The sequence below is a fragment of the Chiloscyllium plagiosum genome, chromosome 14 (genome assembly GCF_004010195.1).
Source record: "Chiloscyllium plagiosum isolate BGI_BamShark_2017 chromosome 14, ASM401019v2, whole genome shotgun sequence".
NCBI classification, from domain to species: Eukaryota; Metazoa; Chordata; class Chondrichthyes; order Orectolobiformes; family Hemiscylliidae; genus Chiloscyllium; species Chiloscyllium plagiosum.
The window spans coordinates 36,453,500-36,478,215 of NC_057723.1; the positions used below are offsets into that span (position 1 = coordinate 36,453,500).

General features: G+C 38.6%; 1 protein-coding gene across 2 annotated transcripts in view; it reads right to left on the bottom strand.

Annotated features, from left to right (window-relative positions):
* Positions 1–24,716, bottom strand: part of LOC122556631 (protein FAM13B-like) — a 113,940-nt gene that overhangs the window by 81,712 nt on the left and 7,512 nt on the right. For both annotated transcript variants that reach the window (XM_043703563.1, XM_043703564.1), the window contains exons 2-4: positions 24,041–24,208; positions 4,784–4,979; positions 136–310 (exon numbers count right to left, since the gene is read on the bottom strand). In XM_043703563.1, coding sequence (XP_043559498.1) covers positions 136–310; positions 4,784–4,943 — 335 coding nt within the window. In that variant the 5' untranslated portion in view covers positions 4,944–4,979; positions 24,041–24,208. The remainder of the gene's footprint in view (positions 1–135; positions 311–4,783; positions 4,980–24,040; positions 24,209–24,716) is intronic.

Here is a 24,716-nt window from a genome sequence, read left to right on the forward strand (position 1 = left end):
TTGTTGAAAAAGACATATTTTGAACATGAACACTAAGATGCTGAGGTAACAAACAAAAAAACTTTCAAAAATATTCAAGATGTGGTCACAAATTTTAAATATACAGTCTAAAATGTAAAATACTTCAACACTTACTGGAAAACATCCAGGTCAAATACAGCAGCAAGATTCCTTGAAGTCCACTTCTCTTCCTTTTGTAATGCTACCTTGACCAGGTATTGACACAGAAACTTCAGGAGATTATAGTTAACTGCTGGAAGCTCATCTAAGAAGCATTTCAACTTCCTTCCAAGTTCATCTTCAATATTACCTAGAAAATAAAACTTTTAATTTAATATATTTTATTTATTTAAAAAAAAATATTCTGAGAAGTCAGATTGGAATTGTTTAATTTGCATGAAGCCAATATTGGGTGCTCTCAAGCAGAATTCCAATTCGCTGCTTAAAGGCAAACTATTTGGCTCCACAATTTCCATCCACAACAATTAAAAAAAAAAGTAAGACTAGCTTTATTGTAGTCATTATAATTGAATCCTATGATCTGCAATAACTTAACCATCTGCTAGGAAGAGATGTGGAGATTAAATGCCTGTCACCATTCAGGCAGATTGGTGTTTACAGAGATGTGCACGCTCAAAAATTCAGAACAAAGCCGACACTATCAGCTGTCATTAAAATAGTATTGCTTGACTTTTAGAGAATATAGTTGTGCCTCAATGACTTTTATACACTGCTCCAAGAAATGGTTGAAGAACAAGCTTTGACCTAACAAGCATTCTGCTCAAGTTGCTTATTTCAATTAATTTTTCAGTCTTTAGCATATAATAATTATACAAAATAAGTAACTTTGAAACTGACTATCCACAATAACACCAATGTAAATATACTTCCTTCCAAACAGATGTAGACAGTTGAGAGAAGGTTCATAAGGATGACCCCAGATACGGAGGGATTGTCTTATTAAACAATCTTATTAAGGTGATCTCATTGAAACATTTAAGATTCTTCAGAGGCATGATAGGGTAAATGATGAGGGGATGTTTTCCCACATGAGTGTGTCTCGGATACAGTATCAGAATTAAGGGGTGTCAATTTTAGACTAATCGGAGGAGGAATCTCTCCTCGGAGGGTTGAGTGTCTTTGGAACCTGTTGCCACAGAAATGCCAAGGATGGGGGTGGGGGTGCTAAGTCCCTATGCATATTTAAGGCTGAGACAGATAGATTCTTGATCTGTTGGGGAGATCAAGGGTAACAGAGAAAGGGAAGGAAAGTGGACACAAGTAGTGCAGGATCAGCCATACTCTGGAACAAGACATGTTCTACATGCCACACAAAGAAGGTAAAATGGGACCTTGTGTGTTCCCATACACATACCCTTGACTTGGAGAAAGAGAGACTAGTTAAAGGAAAAGTTGTTCTAAGTGAGAACAAATTCAGCCAGGCTTTTTAAGTGCTTTGCTTCCACTTATATGGAATCTTCCAGAGCCTCAGCAGCCAAAGTACTTGAAGGCAGAATCAGTATTAACATGCAAGACAATTGACTGTTTCTTCAGAAAATAGCAAAACTGATCTTCTCATACGCATGGCATCTTGAAAATAAGGTTGTTCATCTCTTGCCACATTATTCATCATTTGGACTATACTGAATGCATTTCTCATCCTGAAGATTTACACTTTATACATGTAAAGCTAGCGTGCTTACATATGGAGGTTTACATATTGTGTTGAAGTGATGAGGCTAGAATATGCTTTCAAACTAACAGTGAGGCTAATTGAACTCTTATGTATACAAATGTGATACAACTTGGTATCCAAGTGTTGTCAGAGTTAGGTTGCTCCACTGCTAGTTTCACAAAATAGACATCATGTTGCGTGCCTTAACAAAGATGAGCACTAAATTGCAAGAAGTTGCAATACTCCAACATTGACAGGAACTAAAATCAGTCCTAGATCATTTCAAGCTTAAATATCCTTTTAAAAGTACAATGATGTTGAAACAGAAGGTGGCCATTCAGCACCTTGGGTGCATTCCAGGATTCAAATGAGATCATGATTGATTCATAATTCTATATTGTTTCTTACTCACAACTAGCCAAAACAGATTTTTGAATGAATTGGACTAGCATCTACGTTTTTACACTTCCAGCACCTGAGAGTGATGAAATGCTTATTAATCTCATTTCTCAATACCCTCTGATTTTAAGGTTACTTCTCCTTATCCTAGTTTACACTAGCAGGACAAGTCTCTAATTAATGATGTCAATTCCTTTCAAAAGCTACTAAAACCTTCAATCAAAATTAGTGAACCAGAGTAATATCTGAACTACTTCTCTTCACAATTTAGTATTTGGAGGTTCGATAGTACACTCGTATATTGGCATTCATCAGCCAATACATCCAAAAAAAATACTCAGAACTCCAAATGTGTTTAATAATAGCTTTGCTCATCAATAACTAACCTCTCATCTTTGACCCTCTAAATAATTCATCTGGATTTATTTTAAGTGATACGTTTAACAAGACCCTAAATTTATTCAAATCTCCACTGTTTATAGCTTGCCACCATTTAAAAACTACAGTATTCACAATCTTAGATCTGGCCCAATATAAATAAGTATTAATTACTACCAATCACAGTCTCGGACACTGAAAATTAACTATTAGAACTGGGAACCTTGTTACTTCAAAGCATCAATTGCTAAAAATGGTTGCAAAATGTATTTGTTTGTATCTTGCCTTTTGATTCTTTATCCAATCTTTAGTTTTCCTTCAATATTCTTTTTGCACTGAATTTGACACTGAATTCTTCCATCTACTTTACACATTAGATTCTTTCATTGCACTAACCATTTCTAATCTTTCAAAACAACTGATTAAGGAGATACAGTTTCTTGTCTTGATCAAGTAGTTTCCAGATGCCATTTATCTTACACCACTGTTAACAGTTTGAACTTTCAGGAATTTGTTACATACAAAAATAAAAAACCTAAATATGCAAGGGCACATTCTATTAATGTCAGACCACATAAGAGCTACATTAAAATTCTGGGCCAAGATCACAAACTGTCCTGGAATACATGATGATCACCCAACCACATGAGAGAGCAGCAGGCATGTTCAGTGAATAATTGGCAGTTCAGAATTTCAATCTATTATATCAATACTCCCTGCGATTAACTTCCTACTACTTTAAAGGAGAGGTGGGTAAGGGGGGGGAATAGCACTTTAGGAATTTCAATTTTGCTGAAAACAGAAACATGTTGCCAAAGGTTTTCATCTTATACTCACCTGGATGACAGCAGGAACATTAGCTTTTCAACCTGTTCAATTACCTTGAGCTTGCAAACTCAAAAGAAAACAACTGTTTTGCGATGTCCTTCTCTAATCAAGCAGCACTTGCAGTACAATTGTGTGCACCAATAGCTACACCAACAACACTGCATTTGCTGGCACAGCGTAGCAGCAAAATTTGAAATAAATTAAAATGAAATATGATAAAAATAAAAAAATGGAAAATATGTATGTGATGGGGAAGTTCAGTCTACTTTTAAGTACAGGTATCAATTTTATATTATGAATCTATATGTGCACAGTTGGTATCAGGAGACACATTCTAACAGAGTTAAGAAGAATCAGTTAAGCTCATAGGCTGGCTCTTTTACACTTGCAAGAGGTGATATTTATTTATAGGTGCTCATTCACTGCAAACAAAAAGAAAAACGTTTTCAGGTATTGTGCACTTTTTTTGGATTATACAGGATATTGCAGAGTCTAAAGATCCCCAATGCTTTCTCTATGACAACACTTCACCCACCTTGCCAACCAATCATCACTTTTTTCTCCAAAAATATAAGTTGTTGTGACTGTTTGAAATATAGCATTTATGTGTTTGTACTGATGAGTGGAAAAAAACTTCAGCAACAGATCTCCCTTTCCAGCAAGATCAACTACCAAGTAGCCGTTGCTATACATATGCCTACTATTAAACCTACAGTTTAGTATAAAACCTCCCTTAGGCAATTACAAGTTAATATTTTAAAATTGCATTAAAAGTGCTTAGCAACTTGATTACTCATGAGGAAAATGACAGTGGGCAATTTTTATGCTACATATAAAATATACATGCATAGAAATCAAAAGGATGCTCATGTTACTATACTGTAGCACTACATTTGAACCCAAATTCTAGTAAACAACTATTTGTTTAAAAAAAACATATTCTAATAGCAGTAATAAAGTTCAGATAAATTGATCTAGATTTAACTGTTTTGCCAATATCACTCAAGTTAAGCCAAATGCATGCCTGTTATGTATTTCATTCCCCAAATATGTATTATCCCAGTTTATTATTCTAAACCAAATTTGAGTTTTAAATAACATCACAAACACAAACGAACCAGAAATATCATTTCCATTTTTAAGGGCTAATCCACCTCCCCTCCCCCAGTACTCCTACTTTAAGTAAATCGGACTGGCTTAATTTTGCCCAAATTAAAATTCAATTTCATGAAAAATCCAAGATTCAGTTTTAAATTGCAGCTACATTAAATGTGCTACTCCTAGGAAAATTACATGATAACCAATGAGAATAACTCATATGTAAGAATGAGCTGAAAATTACCTTCAGTTTCAAACAGCTAACAAAAATTAAATACTGGAGAGACTGCCAAAATTATCAAGTGAGAATGTTCCTAAAATTTATTTCAGTCTATTTTATTTTACCAAAAGTATTACTAAGCCTAAAAGTTTCAAATATATTTAAATAGATAGAATTTCATTCACCATATGCCTCCAGATACTCCACAATATGCTTCACTATAAATCGAGATCCATTCCCTGGATGATGTCCTTGTTGCTGTAGCTCATGAAGAGGAACTCCAAAAAATTTGTTAGTAGTTGAAGAGTTGCTGTTACTCGGTGAAGGAGAGAAGCTCTTCCTCATATCTTCCTTCAGCCAAAAAGCAAAGCTGTTTTGTCTCTGCAAGAAAATAGCAAGCATATCAGCACAATTTTTCCTTTTTTCTACTTTCAGCTTACCACAGTTTAAACATTCATGACAGTGAACTTCTTTCACCATCTTCTAAAACGGACAAATTCACATTAGTTATAAAGTAAGAATCATCACTCATTCTAAATTTATAATTAAATAGAATTGCAAATGTGAAAAAACACAAAATCAATTTTTGAATTATCACAAGCCCACAATCATTATTGTAATATGAATACTTCGTAGAAATTAAACACAATGGCAATGAGAATATAAACAGATTACATGCTTAAATGACAGAGGAACTGCAACTCATTGACTTCAGTGGAAAAAAATTCGATGAATATTAACATTCAGTTCATTAGTATCTCAGTAATTCATAAGGGGGGTTCCACTTTTAATGGGTCAAATCAACAGCCGAAACAACTGTAGGGGCCAGCACTCAAAACATATTTGGGCTGTGGGCAAATTCACTGCTGTATAAAAGAGACACAGAATCAGAGGTGCTGTTTCTCCCAACAGAGATTGTCTCTCTCTCCAGCTCCTAAAATCACAGGGTCCCTCCCACTCGGTGCTGTCAATCATAGATTCTACATCTGGAAGAACAGATGGATGGGAAGAGATGGAATTTCTGACTGGAGCAGCTGTTTTGGCCAGTCATATTGCATAAAGGGGAGTTTAACAGACCTGACCTGGAGGAGGCATCACTCAATCCACTTGAGTCTGGGAATTTAATTGAGATAAATGCGAAGAGCTGCATTTTGGAAACAAAAGTCCTAGCAGGACTTATACACTTAATGGTAAGGTCCTAGGGAGTTGAACAAAGAGACCTTGGAGTGCAGGTTCATAGTTCCTTGAAAGTGAAGTTGCAGGTAGATAGAATAGTGAAGGCGGCATTTGTATGCTTTCCTTTTTTGGTCAGACCACTGAGTATAGGAGTTGGGAGGTCATGTTGCAGCTGTACAGGACATGGGTTAGGCCATAATCAGAGTACCTCAGTGAAGTCTGGCCTCTCTGCTGTAGGAAGGATGTTGTGAAACTTGTAAGGGCTCAGAAAAGATTTACAAGGATGTTGCCAGGGTTGGAGGATTTGAGCTACAGGGACAGGCTGAATGGGCTGTGGCTATTTTCCCTGGAGTGTCAGAGACTGAGGGGTGACCTTATAGAAGTTCATAAAATCATGAGGGGCATGTATACAGTAAATAACCAAGATCTTCTCCCTGGGAAGGGGAGTCCAAAATTAGAGGGCATAGAAGTTTAAGGTGAGATTTTAGGGCAAGCTTTTCCACACGGAGGTGGTGCGTACATGGAATGAACAGCCAGGAGAACTGGTGGAGGCTGGTACAATTACAACATTTAAAAGGCATCTGGCTGGGTGTATGAATAGTTTAAGAGGGATATTGGCCAAATGCTGGCAAATGGGACTAGGCTAGTTTAGGATATCTGGTCGGCATGGACAAGTTGGACTGAAGGAGCTGTTTCTGTGCTGTACAGTTCTCTGACTCTAACAATGGAGCTTTAGAGATTGATTTTGGGATATAGTCCAGTCTGTGGCAGAAAATAGTATTTTTAATTTCTCGTGAGCAAAATGTTGTGCAGTTGGCTTACAATGACTCTTAGGGCAACACTTTGCTGCAGTAAAGCCTTCCTACTTTTAGAACAAAAAGGAAACAGTGCTAATAAATTGAGCAGTGTACTCTCTGCTCAGTGAAACATCATGCATTATGCTGCGAATACGGACATCTATTTGGAATATTAAAGAATATCAAGATATCTTCAATTTTGAAAATATCAGACAAACCATAGAATAAATTCTGAACAGCTGATACTAATCCCATTCAACATTTATGTTCTGCACAATTTAAGACAGGAATTTACTCGAGTATATATGAAAGGATAGAAAATTTTCAGCTGATCAGGAAAGATTGTAAATGATATTACCTTTTTTTGAAGTAGTGGTCAGGGGAATATCTATGGATGTTGTTTGTATGGAGTTCCAGAAGGATTTTGATAAAGTCCCTCAAAAGAGATTGCGAGCTAAAACTGAAGTTCATGAAATTGAAGGTAAATTATTGACTATTTAGGAATTTGGCTGAATCAACTCAGGAATAGAAACAGAGCACAGATACTCCTAATTGGCAAGATGGAGTAGACTGGTGGTCTGCCACAAAAGAGCCTCCATTGGGGCCTCGGTGTATACAAACTTTGGAAATATTAGCTATCTAAAGTGGGAAAAACTTCAAAATTAACTTCGGCGTGTTATCATATGGCTACATTAAGAGTTAGCAACATTGAAAAAAGTAACAAGAAAAAACTAGCACTAGAAAATCTCAGTCACCTGAAAAAGTAAAATATATTTTGATGCCACATCTGGATAGTACAATTTGTTTCAATCCTGTGGCTTAGAAAATGGAAAATAATTTTTCAGTCTAATATGTTTTCATCCATTGATTGCTATCTACCAACTGAGTGTGTACATGCATGTCAGGTGAAAATGGATCGTCCTAGGTAGTAACACTACCCTTGAATTAATATCTTAGTTTAGCCAAGAAAAAAAAAGTGCTCACATGGAATTATATTGTAAGCAGTTTAAATCTTAATATTCATGAAATCTCAACCTCAGGAAAGTGAGCAAAAACATTTTTTTTAAATATGTATGTTGTAGTGGTATGGGAGCAGTTTCAAATATAGAAAATTCCCATTAAGCAGGCTCTTAAACTGTGGAAGCAAGCATGAAGGACAGTAGTTTCTACTGGGATTCTGAGGAGCAAAACTTGTAGTTTGAACAGGAGAGCAGAAATCCAAGAAAAACTGATCGATCTATCAATTGCATAAAGTCTTGTATAAAGCTTTAAGTGTACTGTATGTAGCAGTCAAAGTTAAATCAAGATGACAGCTTCAGTTGATTTCACAGAATTACGTAATTGGTACAGTACAGGCAGCCATTCTGCCTCTCCAAACATTGACTCTGCCATTCTTCTGTCTTTTTCCGATAACCTTGCTCATTGTTCCTCTTCAAATAATCATACAACGCCCTCTTGAATATCTCTACCAAATTTCCAGGCCATTGATTCCAAACCCAAAGCACTCACTACATGAAAGAGCTTTTTTCCTCATCACACATTGACTTTCTTTGCAGAACACTTAAAAACTATGCCTTTGATTCGCGATCGTTCTACAAGTCCCAGCTCATGATTTTGACCAATTTATCTAATTAACCTGCTCACAGATGTTATTACATTCTTCTGGAGCAGGTGGAACTTGAATCCAGGTCTCTTAGTCCTAGGATTACCACTATGCCATTTTGAAAACTTTGAGAATAATTCCAAGAAGAAATTTTCACACAAAGCTTTTGACAGTCTCTCCAATGCATACACATTCTTCCTAAAGTGTGGTGCTTGGAGCTGTACACAAAATTGGGGCTGATGCCTAACCAATGTATCCCATAGATTCAGTATATCCTACTTACTTTTTTACTCTATGGTCTCATTTATGAAGCCTAGAAAATGCTATGCCTTAAAAAACAACTCATTTTACCAGTCTTGCCATTCTTAATGATTAATAGACAAACACTTGGCTGGCTGACAGGACGTAAAGAGTAGTGATTACCGCGTCACTTTCGGAATAGCAGGTGGTGACCAGTGGGGCGCCACAAGGTTTGGTGCTGGGACTGCAGCTGTTTACAATATACATTTATGATATAGATGAAGGCATTAAAAGTAATATTAGCAAATCTGCTGATGACACAAAGGTGGGTGGCAGGGTGAAATGTGAGGAGATGTTATGAGAATACAGGGTGACTTGGACAGGCTCGGTGAATGGATGGATGCATGACAAATGCAGTTTAATGTGGATAAATGTGTGGTTCTCCACTTTGGTGGCAAGTACAGGAAGGCAGATGGAGTTGTTAGGTAAAGGGGAAAGGGAGATCTAGGTGTTCCTGTACATCAGTCAATGAAAGCAAGCACGCAGTTACAGCAGGCAGTGAAGAAAGTTAATGGCATGCTGGCCTTCATAACAAGAGGAATTGAGTATAGGAGCAAAGAGGTCCTTCTGCAGATCTACAGGGCCCTGGTGAGACTGCACCTGGAGTATTGTGTGCAGTTTTGGTCTCCAAATTTGAGGAAGGATTATTGAGGGAGTGCAGCATGCACGAGGTCAATTCCCAGAATGGCAGGACTATCATATGTTGAAAGATTGGAGCAACTGGGCTTGTATATACTTGCGTTTAGAAGGATGAGAGGGGATCTGATTGAGACATATAAGATTATTAAAGATTGGACACTCTGGAGGCAGGAAGCATGTTTCAGCTGATGGGTGAGTCCAGAACCAGAGAACACAGTTTAAAAATAAGGGGTCGGCCACTTCAGTTGAGGAGAAACTTCTTCACCCAGAGAGTGGTGGATATATGGAATGCTCTGTCCCATAAGGCAGTGGAGGCCAAGTCTTTGGATACTTTCAAGGAAGAGATGGACAGAGCTCTGAACGATTGTAGAATCAGGAGTTATGGGAATAAGGCAGGAACAGGATACGGATTGTGGATGATCAGCCATGATCATAATGAATGGTGTTAGCTCAAAGGGCCGAATGGCCTACTCCTGCACCGATTGTCTAACACTAGGTCTCTCTACTCCTGCACACCCTTTAGAAAAATGCCTTTGTTTTATCCTGTCTCCAGGTTTTTTGTATCTTATCTCACACTTCCCTGCACTGAACTCTATCTACCACCTATCCATCCATTAACATATCAACATTTTTCTGAAACTTTAAAATCACCTTCCTTAGTTTACAATTCCTCCAAATTTTGTGTCATCTACAAACTTTAAAATAGTCTCCTGCACACCAAGATGATACATCAGCTATTCACAGGCAGTTGAGAATCGGAAACATTGTTATGATCCTAAGCTGTTAATGCAGCCAATCCCAATAGCGTACTATCGTTGAGGCCCTGGACGAAGCAAATAACTGAATTAGGAACACTCTCCACCACACAAGATGCTTACACATTTTACAGAAATAACTAGAATCTCTATACACAAGAGAATTCAGGAAGAATTGAAATACATGTCCCCTCTCCTTTGAAGAACTGTTTTAAATATGTAGCAAAATGTCTCTACTGCTGCTCAGAAAGCTAGATATTGTGCTATTTCTGGATAGGAGTAGTGTCATGAAATGCATGATATACTGCTTAGGCTAAGCTGAAATTTAATTTGTTTAAGATTACCAAATTGGTTGGGGTTCAATAAACGCCAAGTTAATTCCACCATGTAATTTCACTGTGTAGTTCCTAAAATCATTTAAAATTTAAAACCATCCTCTTACTGCAGTTTCTCCTGTCTTTCACAGTTTCTCATTCACATTGCAAATTACACAAAAATAGGTGGAAGTCAGAGTTGGTAAGATTATGCAAAAATACTTCAAGGGGATTTGGAAAGGCTGTGTGAGCAGGCAAATGTTTAGCGGACAAAATACAGTGTGGAAGAATGTAAGGTTCGTATTACGAACGGAAAGAGTGCATTTTTTAGGTTTAAGATGCTGGGAAGATTGGAAATTCCAAAGGGGCTTGGGCATCCTAGTTTATGATTCACCAATAACTAACCTGCAGGTACAGCAAATAATTATGGTGGCAAATGGATATCAGGTTTTTTTTTAAAAAGGAAAAGACGATGTGCATTTAGGAGTAAAGGTTTTTATTGCAATTTCATAGCACTTTGGCAAGACTACATTTGGTTTTCTATCTCCGTACCCAAGGAAAAAATGTGCTTAACATAGAGGAAGTGTTATGGAACTTCACCATTGAATTTCTGGGGTGGATAGATTGCCCTTCAAGAAAAGATGCAAGAGACTGCAGCCATTTTCTCTAAAGTTCGCTTCTAAAGTATTCTCTTTAGAATCAAATGTGCGAAGATGTATCAGATAAACAGTAAAGACATATTAAGAGAGGAGAATCGTAACATGGGAAATGAGGTTTCACAGAATGAAAAGGAGCAAGTAAAAGAATCAGGCTTACACAACAGTCAAGATTAGATGTTATAAAAATAACAAAGGCTGATTGTATTCATAACAAAATAAACAATGTCATAGTGCACACCGAAATAAATACCTGATAGCCTCAACAAATATAAGGGTAAAAGATGGCAGGGTCAAGAAAAATAGGAAGTTGGTAAAGGTGAGGAGTAACACTTCCAAGTCAAGGATGGCATTTCTGCTATTTAGGACATCAAGATGTAGAACTGGTTTGGATTGAGGAGTAATAGGGGAAAGAAGTAATTTATGAGAATGATCTATTGGCCACTCTAACAGTACTCAAGTATATAAGAAATGTGATAAACAGATACCAATAATTATGAGTGACTTTAAGGTACAATTAAAACAGGCAAAAAAAATCTAATTGGCAGCGGGAGCCTGGAAGAGAAGCTCGATGAGTACATTAGAGATAGTTTCTTAAAATAGCACTTTTTGAAATTAATCACAAAGCATGTTATATTAAGCTTGTCACTTCGTAATATGATAATTAATTAACGGCTACAGAGTAAAGGCATGCTGAGGTAGGAGCAAACACATGATTGAATTTTGCTTTCAGCTTCAAAAGGGATAACACTCAGTCTATGACTACTAATTTAAACTTAAATTAGAGTAACTATGTGTGCACAAAAGCTACGGTAAAGTGAGCAGCTTACTAGCCTAGGAGACAGATAAAGAGACACAGCTAGTCATTGAAGGGAATATTCAGAATGAATGTTATCCAAAAATAAAACAATAACTCCAAAAGGAGCTCACAGCTGTTTAACAAAAGGAGTTAAGGAAAGCATCAAACTTGAGGAAAAAGCATGTAAATGTATGACGATGAGTGGCAGATCAGCTGACTGGTCAGAATATAAAGAACAGCACAGAATGACTGAAAAGTTAATCAGGAGGAACAAAGTAGAGTACAGAAGACATTAGCTAGGAATGTACAGTCAGAGATGTACAGCATGGAAACAGACCCTTCGGTCCAACCCGTCCATGCCAACCAGATATCCCAACCCAATCTAGTCCCACCTGCCCAGCATCCGGCCCATATCCCTCCAAACCCTTCCTATTCATATACCCATCCAAATGCCTCTCAAATGTTGCAATTGAATCAGCCTCCACCACTTCCTCTGGCAGCTCATTCCATACACGTACCACCCTCTGTGAAAAAGTTGCCCTGTAGGCCTCTTTTATATCTTTCCCCACTCACTCTAAACCTATACCCTCTAGTTCTGGACTCCCCGACTCCAGGGAAAAGACTTTGTCTATTTATTCTATCCACGCCCCTCATAACTTTGTAAACAACTACAAGGTCACCCCTCAGCCTCCAACGCACCAGGGAAAACAGCCCCAGCCTGTTCAGCCTCTCCCTATAGCTCAAATCCTCCAACCCTGGCAACATCCTTGTAAATCTTTTCAAACAGCAAGAGTGTCTACAAGTATTTAAAAAGTAAAATAATATGTTAATTGATTATTGGCCCTCTGTAGAGTCAAAATAGATAATCTTTAGTTGATAATAAGGATATGGCAGAAGAACAAATGTTTTGCTCAGTCTTCAGTATGGATTATAGAAAAACAATCCAATAGCTGTAAACCAAGTGATGATGGAAGGAAGACAGGAAATTAAAGTATAAAAAAGAGAGAAGTGGTACAAAGCAAACTTACAGAATTATGGGCGGACATGTCTCTGGGTAGAGACGTTGTTATCGTAAGGTCTGCAATGAGGTAGCTAATTAGATTACTTACAGTGTGGAAACAGGCCCTTCGGCCCAACAAGTCCACACCGACCCGCCGAAGCGCAACCCACCCATACCCCTAACATTTACCCCTTACCTAACACTACGGGCAATTTAGCATGGCCAATTCACCTGACCTGCACATCTTTGGACTGTGGGAGGAAACCGGAGCACCCGGAGGAAACCCACGCAGACACGGGGAGAACGTGCAAACTCCACACAGTCAGTCACCTGAGGCGGGAATTGAACCCGGGTCTCTGGCGCTGTGAGGCAGCAGTGCTAACCACTGTGCCACCGTGCCGCCCAATGAAGTACTAGATACAATGGTGCTCATTTTCTAAAATTTTCAATATTTAGTAAAGATTCCATCAAACTGCAAAACAGCAAATATAATCCCACTATTCAAGCAAGGGAGGTGAGCGGGGCGGGAAAAAAACTGGAAGCTGTAGACCAGTTAGCTTGATGGTTCTCACAGAGAAGGTGTTCGCCTCAGTCAATGAAAGGATGATAGCAGCACACTTAAAAACAAAGGTAACTAGGAAAAGTCTGCATGGTTTCAAAAGAAAGTCATGTTTACCCAATTTATGGGAGTTCTTTGAAACACAGCGACATGCTGTGAATAAACAGGATCTTGTAAACATATGATACCTGAATTTCAATATGGCATTTGATAAAATTAAAAGCTCATAATGCAGGGTGTAGCATGCCATCAACAACATGGTTGGCTGGAAGAAAACAGACAGAAGGCATCAGTGGGTCTTTTTTCCCCAAGAATTGGCAGGATGAAATGATTGAAGTCCTGTGTGGGGTCTATGCTCAAAGGGATAGGCACAAAGATAATTAGGAAAATATCTAATGAAGACATAAGGAAGTTTAGGTAGGTGATCATGGATTAAACGTAGGAGAAGTAAGCCATTCAGCCAACAAGTCTGCTGTATTATTCAATGTAGCCATGGCTGTTCTGATAATCCTCAAGTCCACTTTGCTGCCTTATCCCCCTAATCTTTATTTCCTCATGGTTAAAAATCTGTTTTCTAAGCCTTGAATGCACTTAATTAGCCACCCTCTATACTCAAGAATTTCTCAGATTTGTTTCCCCATCTCAATCTTCAATGGGCAACACCTTACTACACAATTATACTCTCTGGCCCTAGACAAAATGGGCAAAAATCTAGCAGATGGAGCATAATGATGTAAGAAAATGTGAAGTTGTTCAATTTGGCAGCATGATTAATAAGGCAAGCTGCCTCTAGAGAATTTCAAGGTGCAGAGGAATGGAGATGTTCTGGTGTCCAAGTCAAAAGGTTCCTATGCAGACACAGCAAGTAATTAAGGCAGCTAATGGGAATATATCCTTTGAGATGAATTGAATATAAAAAGGAAGTGCTGCTTCAATTATATAGTGAGGTTAAAGTTTGAATACTGGGTGCAGTTTTGGTCCCCCTCATTTAAGGGAGGATCTAACTGTCTTCTCATTCATTCATGGGAGATGGATTTCATTGCCTGAGCCAGCACTATTGCCCATTCATTGGTGCTCTTGAGAAGGTACTACAAGCTGCCTTTTTGATCTGCTGCAGTCCATTTGATGTTAGTAGATCCATGATGTCATTAGAGAAGAAGTTTCAGAACACTGACCCAGAAGGAATGGTGATGCAATATACTGCCAAGTCAGCATGTTTTGGAGCTTGGAGGGCAGCACGCAGGGGATGGTGTTCCCATGAATTTGCTGACCTTGTCCTTCCAGATATTTATAGTTAAAGAAGCCTTGGTGAATTTCTGCAGTGCATTGTGTAGATGGTACACATTGGTACAACTGTAAATGGCTGGTAGAGGGAACAAATGTCTGTGAATGCAGTGTTAATGAACAAGCTTTGTCCTGAATGATGTCAAACTTAGAGTGCATTGGAGTGTATTCATGCAGACAAAAAGGGAGTATATTCCATCACCCTCAGACTTTTACCTTATTGATAGTGGAAACATACTGTGGAAACCAGGCGGACAGTTACTCACTAGAGGATTACTGGCCTATGACCTGCTCTTGTTGCCACAGTGTTAATAGGGCTAGTCAACATCTAGTCAATGGTAACATCCAGGATATTGTTGGCAAGGGATTCAATGATGATAATGCCACTGAATGTCAAAGAAGAATAGTTAGATTCTATCGTGTAAGACAGTCATTGCGCAGACTTTGATTTACAAATGCTACTTATCAGCCCAAAATCGGAATACTGTACACTTCTTGCTTTATTTGAATATAGACTGCTTCAGTACCTGAGGAATCACAAATGGTGGTGAACATGATCTTGTTTGCTAATGCTTCCATTAATTTGGATCTCATTATGGCAAGAACAGCATTGATAAAGCAGCTGAAGATGGTTGGGCCAAAGTCATTATCCTAAGGAACTGCTGCAGAGAAACCCTGGAGTTGAAATATTTGACCTTCAAGAATCACAACCATCTTTCTTTGTGCCAGATAGGACTCAAACCAGACAGCTTTCACCCCCATTCCCACTAACTCAAGTTTTGCTAGAACCCTCTGATGTCACATTTGGCCAAACATTGCCTTGATGTCAAGGGTAATCACGCTCTTCTCATCTCTGGACTCCAGTGTTTTTGACCAAAACTGTAATCAGGTTATAGGCAGAGTTGCCCTGGTGGAACCAAAACTCAGTGAGCAGGTGTTGTTCACTGTTGTTTAATGACACCTTTGATCACTTTACTAACAAAGAGTAGACTGATAGGCCTGTAAATGGCCAGGTGGAATTTGTTCTGCTTTTTGTAAACATGAAATATCTGGGCAATTATTCACCTTATCAGGCAGTGTTTAGCTGTAATGGAACAATTCAGAGATTTACTGTACGAATGTGTGGAATAAGTGTGTTGTCTTACAAGTATAAATTGGAGACTGAGCTTATTTCTGCTGGAGTTTAAAAGAGCAAGGGGTGACCTGATTGAAGTGTATAACATCTTGAATCATTTTAAACATCGACACAAAGGATGGTTCGTGTGGATCAGTCCAGAACTAGGGATCGGTTTTAAAATTATGGGTCACCGTTTCAGGAGGTTAGAATTTTCCTTTCAGAGTGTTGGGACACTTTGGAATACATTACCTCAGAAGGCAGTACAGACAAGATTATTGAATATTTTTAAAACAGATGGAAAAACTCTACTTCAGCAGGAGAAAATCAAAAGGTCATCGGGGATAAATGGCCAAAATAAGGTCAAGAGGATGGTCGAGACACAGAACAGCCAGTCTTACTGAATGGTGCAGTGGGTTCAACATGCCAATTGGTTTACTGTTTTATTTTTTTTTTAATTCAGTTTTTCATGATGCAGAAAACACATTTTATTATCCAGCCTTAGGTACACTTGGAAGATGGTAAACAAAGTGAAGCAATGCATTTTTATGCTGATCAAATTAACTGATGAATTACAGTACTTAATTCAAATGAAGGATATGCTTTTCTCAAGATGGTGTACGACTTGCAACAGCATTTGATGCAAGATCAGAATTGGAAACATTAACGCAGTTTCTCTCTCTCAAGGTACAACAGTCCTGAGTATTTCTGACACTTATGCTTTTGATTGTATAGTTATGCTTAATTCTTGCACGACATATTAGCAAGCTTCATAACTGGTTTGCATGTACCCCAGCCACAATATATGTTGCAGCTACAACTCTGGAGGATAGGTATAGAGCTCAATAATAGGTCAAAATAGTCCTCATGAATTACCATTAAGCAAATTTTACCCATCCAAGGCAAGCAGCAGGTATACATGTCCTCATACTCCAGTTGATATCTGTAGATAGTGGGAATACTTTCAATACCATTCCTTGAGCTGAAACAGCTGCCCCAGTTACCTTATGAATTGTTATCTATAAATGGTTATGCCATTGAAAGTTTTGGAAGAAGTTATGCCTAGTCCAATTGATAAATGTCTTCATGGCTGATATTTATTTTTTAAAAACTCCTATTGTGGGCTTTTTATCAGAACAACGATCCCGATTTATAATGGTTACCTTTTTTGCCCTGCATCTCTTTGAAGTGTGATACAAAGCTCAGCATAAGGTTTGTCAGATAGAAAAAGTGCATACTAAAAATATTTTTTTTAAATTAGACTTCAGGTATTTTGTAACATTAAAAATCCAACCAAGTAATGTGCTCCAAGGAGCATGTTTAAGAGTGGTAAGTGGGAAAAGTTGAGGAACTGATTAGTTAGTGGAGAAAATATTGTCCAAGTCACTGAATACTTTGGATCAAAGAGAATAATATTTGGCTTGAACAAATAGATGAGGTGAATCCAGGTTGACAAGCAGTTATTTGGGATTTCAACAATGATGAGAAAGAAGGGAGAAGAATTGGTAGTATTGGGACAAACTGGAACACGTAAAACAACAATAACAACACATTATTTGCTGAAAATTAGTTTATACACTTGCTAAGTACAAGCAACGACAGCTGTGATTAGAACCACTTAATAGAACCAAGAATGAACAAAGCAGCTTTGTAAATTTCATTGGTTTAATCTTATTTGGGGGAAGAAATGGTTTTGGCGGGGTAGAGTGTAGTTGCATGTGCATGCTTGTGTTGACATAGGTGTTAAGTGTGTTCATGTACCATTACTCAGAATTAAATAATGCCAATAGTTTCCTATGCATCAACACTAGCCAAATTTATTCAGCTGCTTGATCTCAAAATTACCTAGAAAAAGAAAATGAAGCTTGAAAAAAGAAATCTTATATAGAATGCTCAGGTAGTCCACATTTAATCACCATCAACTTTGAACTTGTATTATCTGATTTTGAATACCTGGCACTATCACAAATTGAAGCAGTTTTTAAAAAACGCAGAGAGACAGATTTAGAAATAGTCATTACCTCACCAAAGGTTGAGCCAAGCTTCATAAACCTGTGGATATTTACAATACAGCTGCTGATACAGTACACTGCTCATCATCCTGTTAGCTCCAAGAACCCCTCTTTCCCTAAATTTAGGCCTGCATGTTCTTTCATTTTCCTGTGTATTGGACACTATACCCTCACTTTGTACTTTTATTTCTAGGAATTTGATTTTGCCTCTTATTTTTCTCTCTCTGAATTGAGGTAATAAAGTTGGTCTTCCTTTCCTCAAGAAAATCTTTTATTTGGCTTATCATGTCCGCGAAACTACTTGACTATATTTTAATTAATTGTGCGCTCAGAGATCATTAAATCAAAGCAGTTGAAAAGCAAGCAAACAACTCACCCTTCCTAACCTGGTTCTAATAGCAGGGAGACATATCATTCAAGGTTCTGTCAGTGCAACAGCACAGAAATTGTACTTTCACCTTGAATCTAAACATCAGAACTTCAAATTTAATCCACATATTTGAGAGAGATTGTGGTATTTAAACAAAAGCACTAACAAAGCATCTCAAAAAATTACTACCTTACAAGCAATTTCTAATCTTGCTGCCACGACACAAGCCACTTAACTCCACAGGTTAAGTGCACAAATATTTGCTCCAAAAAAAAGATATTACTTGTTTACATTTTCTTTAAAATTAAATACATCCAATTTTGATTTTGTTCGCAGCATGCAGTCTATACTGTATGGTGACCAAAATATTTAAAATTCAAACATCACAAATGTGGGGCACTTTGAAATTACTCAAATTCATGCAACAGTGCAACCCAAGCACTGAACAGCGAGACAGTCAACATCACCTAAGCCACCTAGCCACTGCATCATTTGACAAAGATGGAATCGCTCTTGGTCAATACCGCCACAAGAGCATTTTCTTTAATACAGAATGCATGCAAAGTTGTGAAGAAACTCATGAGGTCTGCAGCGTCAATGGAGAAAGAAACAATCATCAAGTCCAATATGGCTCTTCAAGTCATACTGAACTTTACACAATTTCTGTTCAAAAACTTAGTTCTTACTTCAGATCTCCAGCATTTGCAATAATTTGCTCTCATTTGTAAGCATTCAACATTGGTGAGTGCATGTCCTAGAAAGCCAAACTAGCAACGGTCTTAAAAAATATAAATTGTCAACCATTTTTCCTTCAGATTCGCAGATACAGTACTATGATAGACAAGTTTGAGAATAAAAGCACAGAAAATTAAACAAAACAAAAACTTTAATATTGGAAACTTCTCTGGCATTGCTCACTATGAATCATGAGAAAATATGGTTAAAAACTCTAGGAACCCTGCCTAGCTAGCTCCTTATAAACGACAGAGTTAAATAGTGAACTGGTAGATATATTCTTTCAAACAATTTGCAGAAACCCAGCTACAGTCAAATAGTAGGAAGAATAGTGCCATTCCTTCCCTCCTGACCTCTTCCTAAACATTACATTCTGGTACTTCATGATGTTTCAGGAATTGAATCCCTAAACCTTTCAAATTCAATTGTTGAAATTGTAAATTAATAACAAGCACATATTGTTGTACCCAAATCCTTGCTGTTGCTAAATCTAGGATATACCAGGTTAAAAGACAAATTGACTAGATTGGAGGGATGGATCCAGCGCTAAAGCACATTCAGAAGCATCCAAACTTCCATAACCATTAGCAGTATTTCAAGTCGCCTCTTCGTCAAATCTGCAGTCATTACTCCTCAAACGTCAAACTTTCAAAAGACAGCAACCCTCAATCCCATACTTCTCAAATTACACCATCCCTCAATCCCAAAATGTTTTGCCAAGTTCCAATTTCACAGAACCCTATGTCAGAATCCTCCAAATGAAGTGTCCAACCTGTCACAGTACTAAAATCGGTCTTAGTCACAAATTACATCCTATGCAGGAGTGTCAAAAATGAACTGCACTTCCATCTCTTTCTGGAGTTGTCTGAAGGTTTTACCATGGTTGCTATAACCATCCTCCTTTAACCACTACTTCAGGCAAGTGCAGAGGATTCAACCACTCTCCTAAACTGTGCATTGTAGATAATGAACAGGCTTTGGAGAGTCAGGAGGGAAGTTACTTGCCACAGAATTGCCAGCTTTCTGGCTGGCTCTTTTTTTTTAAAAAAGTTAATTCACATGATGTGGGCAAAACTGGCTAGTCCAGCTTTCATTGGACAATTTGTAATGGACAAGGGGTTGTTGAAAATCAACCACATTACTGTGGGTCTGGAGTCCTATGTCAGCCAGATCAGGTAGGAAAGCAATTTCCTTACCTAAAAGGATATTAGTAACCAACTTTTCCATGACAAAATTGACAACAGAATGCCATCATTAGACTTATTTCCAGGCTTTTATTGCATTCAAATTCCACCATCTACTGTGATGTTTAGGGCTAGGACACTATCCTGAGCAGTTCAGTAACAATATTGAGACTGGAATGACTGACCCATTTTCTTTCATCCTGGACTTGACTCTAGAGTTTATCTTCATTCAGGGGATGTGGTCATTATTGGCTGGCCAGCATTTTTAGTCACCCTTTAGATTAGATTAGTTTACTTAGTGTGGAAACAGGCCCTTCAGCCCAACAAGTCCACACCGACCCTCCGAAGAGCAACCCACCCAGACCCATTCCTCTACATTTACCCTTTCACCTAACACTACGGGCAATTTAGCCTGGCCAATTTACCTGACCTGCACATCTTTGGACTGTGGGAGGAAACCGGAGAACGTGGAGGAAACCCACGCAGAAACGGGGAGAATGTGCAAACTCCACATAGACAATTGCCTGAGGTGGGAATTGAACCCTGGTTCCTGGCGCTGAGAGGCAGCAGTGCTAACCACTGTGCCACCGTGCTGCCCCGATGGTAGTGGTTAGCTGCCTTCTTGAACTGCTAGTACACACACTGCAGGTAGACCCACAATGCTATTAGGGAGGGAATTCCAAAGATGTTGACCCAGTGACAGTGAAGGAAAGATGGCATATTTCCAAGTCAGAATGCTGAATGGCTTATGGGGAACTTGCAGACAGTGGTGTTCCCATGCCTCTGCTCCCCTTGTCCTTCCAAATAGAAGTGGACTTGGGCTTGTTAGGTGCTGTCTAAGGAGCTTTAGTGAATTTCTGCAGTGCATCTTGTATATAGTAGCAGTCTATACTAAATATCGGTGGAGGGAGTGAAGGTGGTGCCAATCAAGCTGGCTGCTTTATCCTAGACGGTATGAAACTTGTGTTGCTGGAATTGCACCCACCCAGGCAAGTGGGAGTAATCCACTGCACTCCTGACTTGTGCCTTGTAAATAACTGGCAGGCTCTGGGGAGTCAGGAGACGAGTTACTCAGAGCAAATTTTCCTAGCATCTGACCTGCTCTTGCAGCCATTGTGTTAATGTAGTGAGTTGAGGGTCAATGGTAACCAAGGATGTTGATAATGACAGATTCAGTGATGGTAACACCATTGAATGTCAGGGGGTGGTGGTTAGATTGTTTCTTCGTGGAGATGGTCAATGCTTGGCACTTGTGGCATGAATATTACTTGCCGCTTGTTAGCCCAAGTCAGGATATTGTTCAGATCTTGTTGTATTTGAACATGAACTGCTTCTCAATATCCGAGAAGTCACAAATGCTGCTTAACAACTATGCAATCACCAATAAATGTCCCCATTTAGGCCCTTATGGAGGGAGGAATGGTTGGGCTAAAGACATTACCCTGAGGAACTCTTGCCAACATGGCTGATGAAGCACAACCATCTTCTATAAACCAGGTATGACTCGAACCAGAGAATTTGCCTCCTGAAACCCAATGATTCCAGTTTTGCCAAGGCTCCTTGATGCTATATTTGTTCAAATGTGGCCTTGATATCAAGAGAGATCACTCTCACCTCTCCTCTGGAATTCAGCTCTTTTGTCCATGTTTGAACCAAGGCTGTATGGAGATCAGGAGCTGAATGGCCCAGGTGGAACCCAAACTAGGCATTTCTCAGCAGGTTATTGCTTCCATCACTCTACTGGTGACAGAGTAGACTGATATGGTGGTAATCATCCAGGTTGTATTTGTCCTGCTTTGTGCACACAGGACATGACTGGAAAGGTTTCCACATTGTCAGGTAGATGCCGGTGTTGCAATTGTGCTGTACAAGCTTGGTTATGGGAGCAGCAAGTTCTGGAGCACAAGTCCTCAATACTCTTATCAGAATGTTGCCAGGGCCTATAGCCTTTGCACCAGTGCCTCCAATAGGTTCTGACTTCAAACTGAATGAATTAGAAGGTTTGTAGCTCAGGTTGAGGTTTAGGTTTGATATCCAGACGTTTCATTACCTGGCAAGGTAACATCAGCAGTGACGACCTCCAAGTGAAGCGAAGCCGTTGTCTCCTGCTTTCTATTTATAGCTTTCTCCTGGATGGGGTTCCTGGGGTTTGTGGTGATGTCATTTCCTGTTCGTTTTCAGAGGGGTTGATAGATGGTATCTAGATCCCAGTGTTTGTTTATGGCGTTGTGGTTGGAGTGCCAGGCCTCTATGAATTCTCTGGCATGTCTTTGCTTAGCCTGTCCCAAGATAGATGTGTTGTCCCAGTCAAAATGGTGGGTTTTTTTCATCCGTATGTAGGGCTACGAGGGAGAGAGGGTCGTGTCTTTTTGTGGCTAGCTGGTGTTCGTGTATCCTGGTGGCTAACTTTCTTCCTGTTTGTCCTACGTAGTGTTTGTGGCAGTCCTTGCATGGAATTTTGTAGATAACATTAGTTTTGTCCATGGGTTGTACTGGGTCTTTTAAGTTTGTTAGTTTTTGTTTGAGAGTGTTGGTGGGTTTGTGTGCTACTAGGATTCAGAGGGGTCTTAGTAGTCTGGCTGAGACATTTCTGAGACATCTTTGATGTATGGTAAGGTGGTTAGGGTTTCTGGTTGTGTTAGGTCTGCTTATCGTGGTTTGTTCCTGAGGAATCTGCGGACTGTATTTTTTGAGTATCCGTTCTTCTTGAATTGGATTGGCCGAAGATTGATATCCATGATGCTAGCAACCACTGGCGGAGGCTGAGATGGCTCATTTACTTAACACTTGTGGCTGAAGATTGTTGAGATTGCTTCAGCCTTATCTTTTGCAGTGATTGTTGGGCACTTATCGTTGAGGATGGGGATATTTGTGGAGGCTCCACCTCCACAGTTATTTAATTGTCCACCACCATTCACTACTGAACATGGCAGAACTGCGGATTTGATCAGTGGTTGTGGGAATGCTTAGCTCTATCCCTTGCTGCTGAGCTGTTTGGAAGACAAGTGGTCATGTTTGATAGCTTCACTGGGTTGACTTTTTTTTAAAAAAATGTTATGCCTGATGCTGCTCATGGCATGCCCTCCTGCACTCCCCAATGAACCAAGGTTGATCCCCTCTGTTTAACGATAATGGTTGAACGGAGGATATGCAGAGGCTGCAGAATGTGCTGGTGTACAAATCTGTGTTTGACAGCTCCCACTGTCTCATGGCTACTTAGTCTTTAGTTGCTAGATCTGTTTCAAGTCTGTCACAATTCATCACCCCGGTTCTTCATCCAGTTTCCATTGATTTCAACTTTACCAGGCCTCCATGAAGCAACACTTAACCAAATACAAATTTGATGCTAAATTTCATCCATGCTGGGTCTAAGACTCTAATGAGATGAAGAGCTAAATGGCCCTTTTTACACAAGTAGTTATCATTTCAAATATAAGAATAGAGTTGGAAAAGGTCTTCTAAAATACGGTTTAAATTAGTCATTTCTTGTGGGCTTGTATATGGTACATCAATACTTTCATTACAGTCTCAGCTGTTGCTGTTTCAGTCTCCTCTCTTCCACTTATCCCTTTTGTTTTGTTCTTTCCCCCTTAACTCTTCTTTTGGTTTTGGTTACAGATGGTGTGTGGAATGATATAGTGAGAAAATAAACAACACAGTTGCTTCAAACTATAACTAGGATGAAATAAAGGGTAAAACATGGTCCTGATAGCTAGCTAGCTTTGCTCTTCTCATTCTGTAAAATGACATGAGAACATTATGATCAGATTGTCAGTAATAAAATACTATTATCATACTGATTTATTGTTGAAATAGGCCTTGCATAACACCTACACAGGATTATAGGTTCTTAGACTTTCAATTAATTGTTCATAATACTTATGAAATTCATTAATATATAAAAAATCCAATATATGATTTTGTAATAGTTTAGATTAAGACTAAATCTACTTGCAATTTTATCTTAAAAAAATACAAATCTCTTTTAAAAAAAAAGCAAAAGTTTTCAGAGAACATGAAAAATCATTTTTATTAACGTTAACTCAAGAATTAGAAAACTGGTATGGCACCTCTCCAGATTACTGTGCAAGAATCAACTGATCAAAAGAACATGAAATAACAATGCCAAAAATCCAGAAACTTACCTCTGAGCACAGACACCCACTTAAAAAATAACTTATACGCCAATCACCCTTAGTGAATAAGCATTTTCTTTTAGCCAGCTATGGTTGCTTGAGATTGTGGCAGAAGATCAGCCTGTAGTTCCTCATTGAAGAAACACAGAATTCGTCCAATCTTTCTTGACAATTAACCTAGAAAAAAAATAATATTTTCAATACACTGTCCAAAATAATAACTTTCAAAAATATTATATAGGCAAAAAATGAAATGTAAACTCTAATTTGAGGCATTTCATCACTTTTCTGTCATTTCTTCATAATCTACAAAATTGAAAGCAAATTCAAAATGGTATCCAAACAAGTTATCAATTCAGAAACCTCATTTTGGCAATGACGTCCTTAACATTCCTTCTCAGAGTATGCTTGATCTCCATATAGTCTTGCTCAAAGCACAGCTGACAAGACTAATGGTGGTGAATCAGTTTTTGTCTTAGCTCTAATGAAACCTAATTTAGCCTCATTAGTTGGTATTTAGCATAAAACAGATCTACAGTTTAAAATGTTGTAGGTGCTAGCCTGAAGGAGGTTTATTTCCACCCCCAGAGAATAGTCTCCTCTACATTGGGGATATTGGACGCCTCCTCGCAGAGCGCTTTAGGGAACATCTCCAGGACACCCACACCAATCAACCCCACTGCCC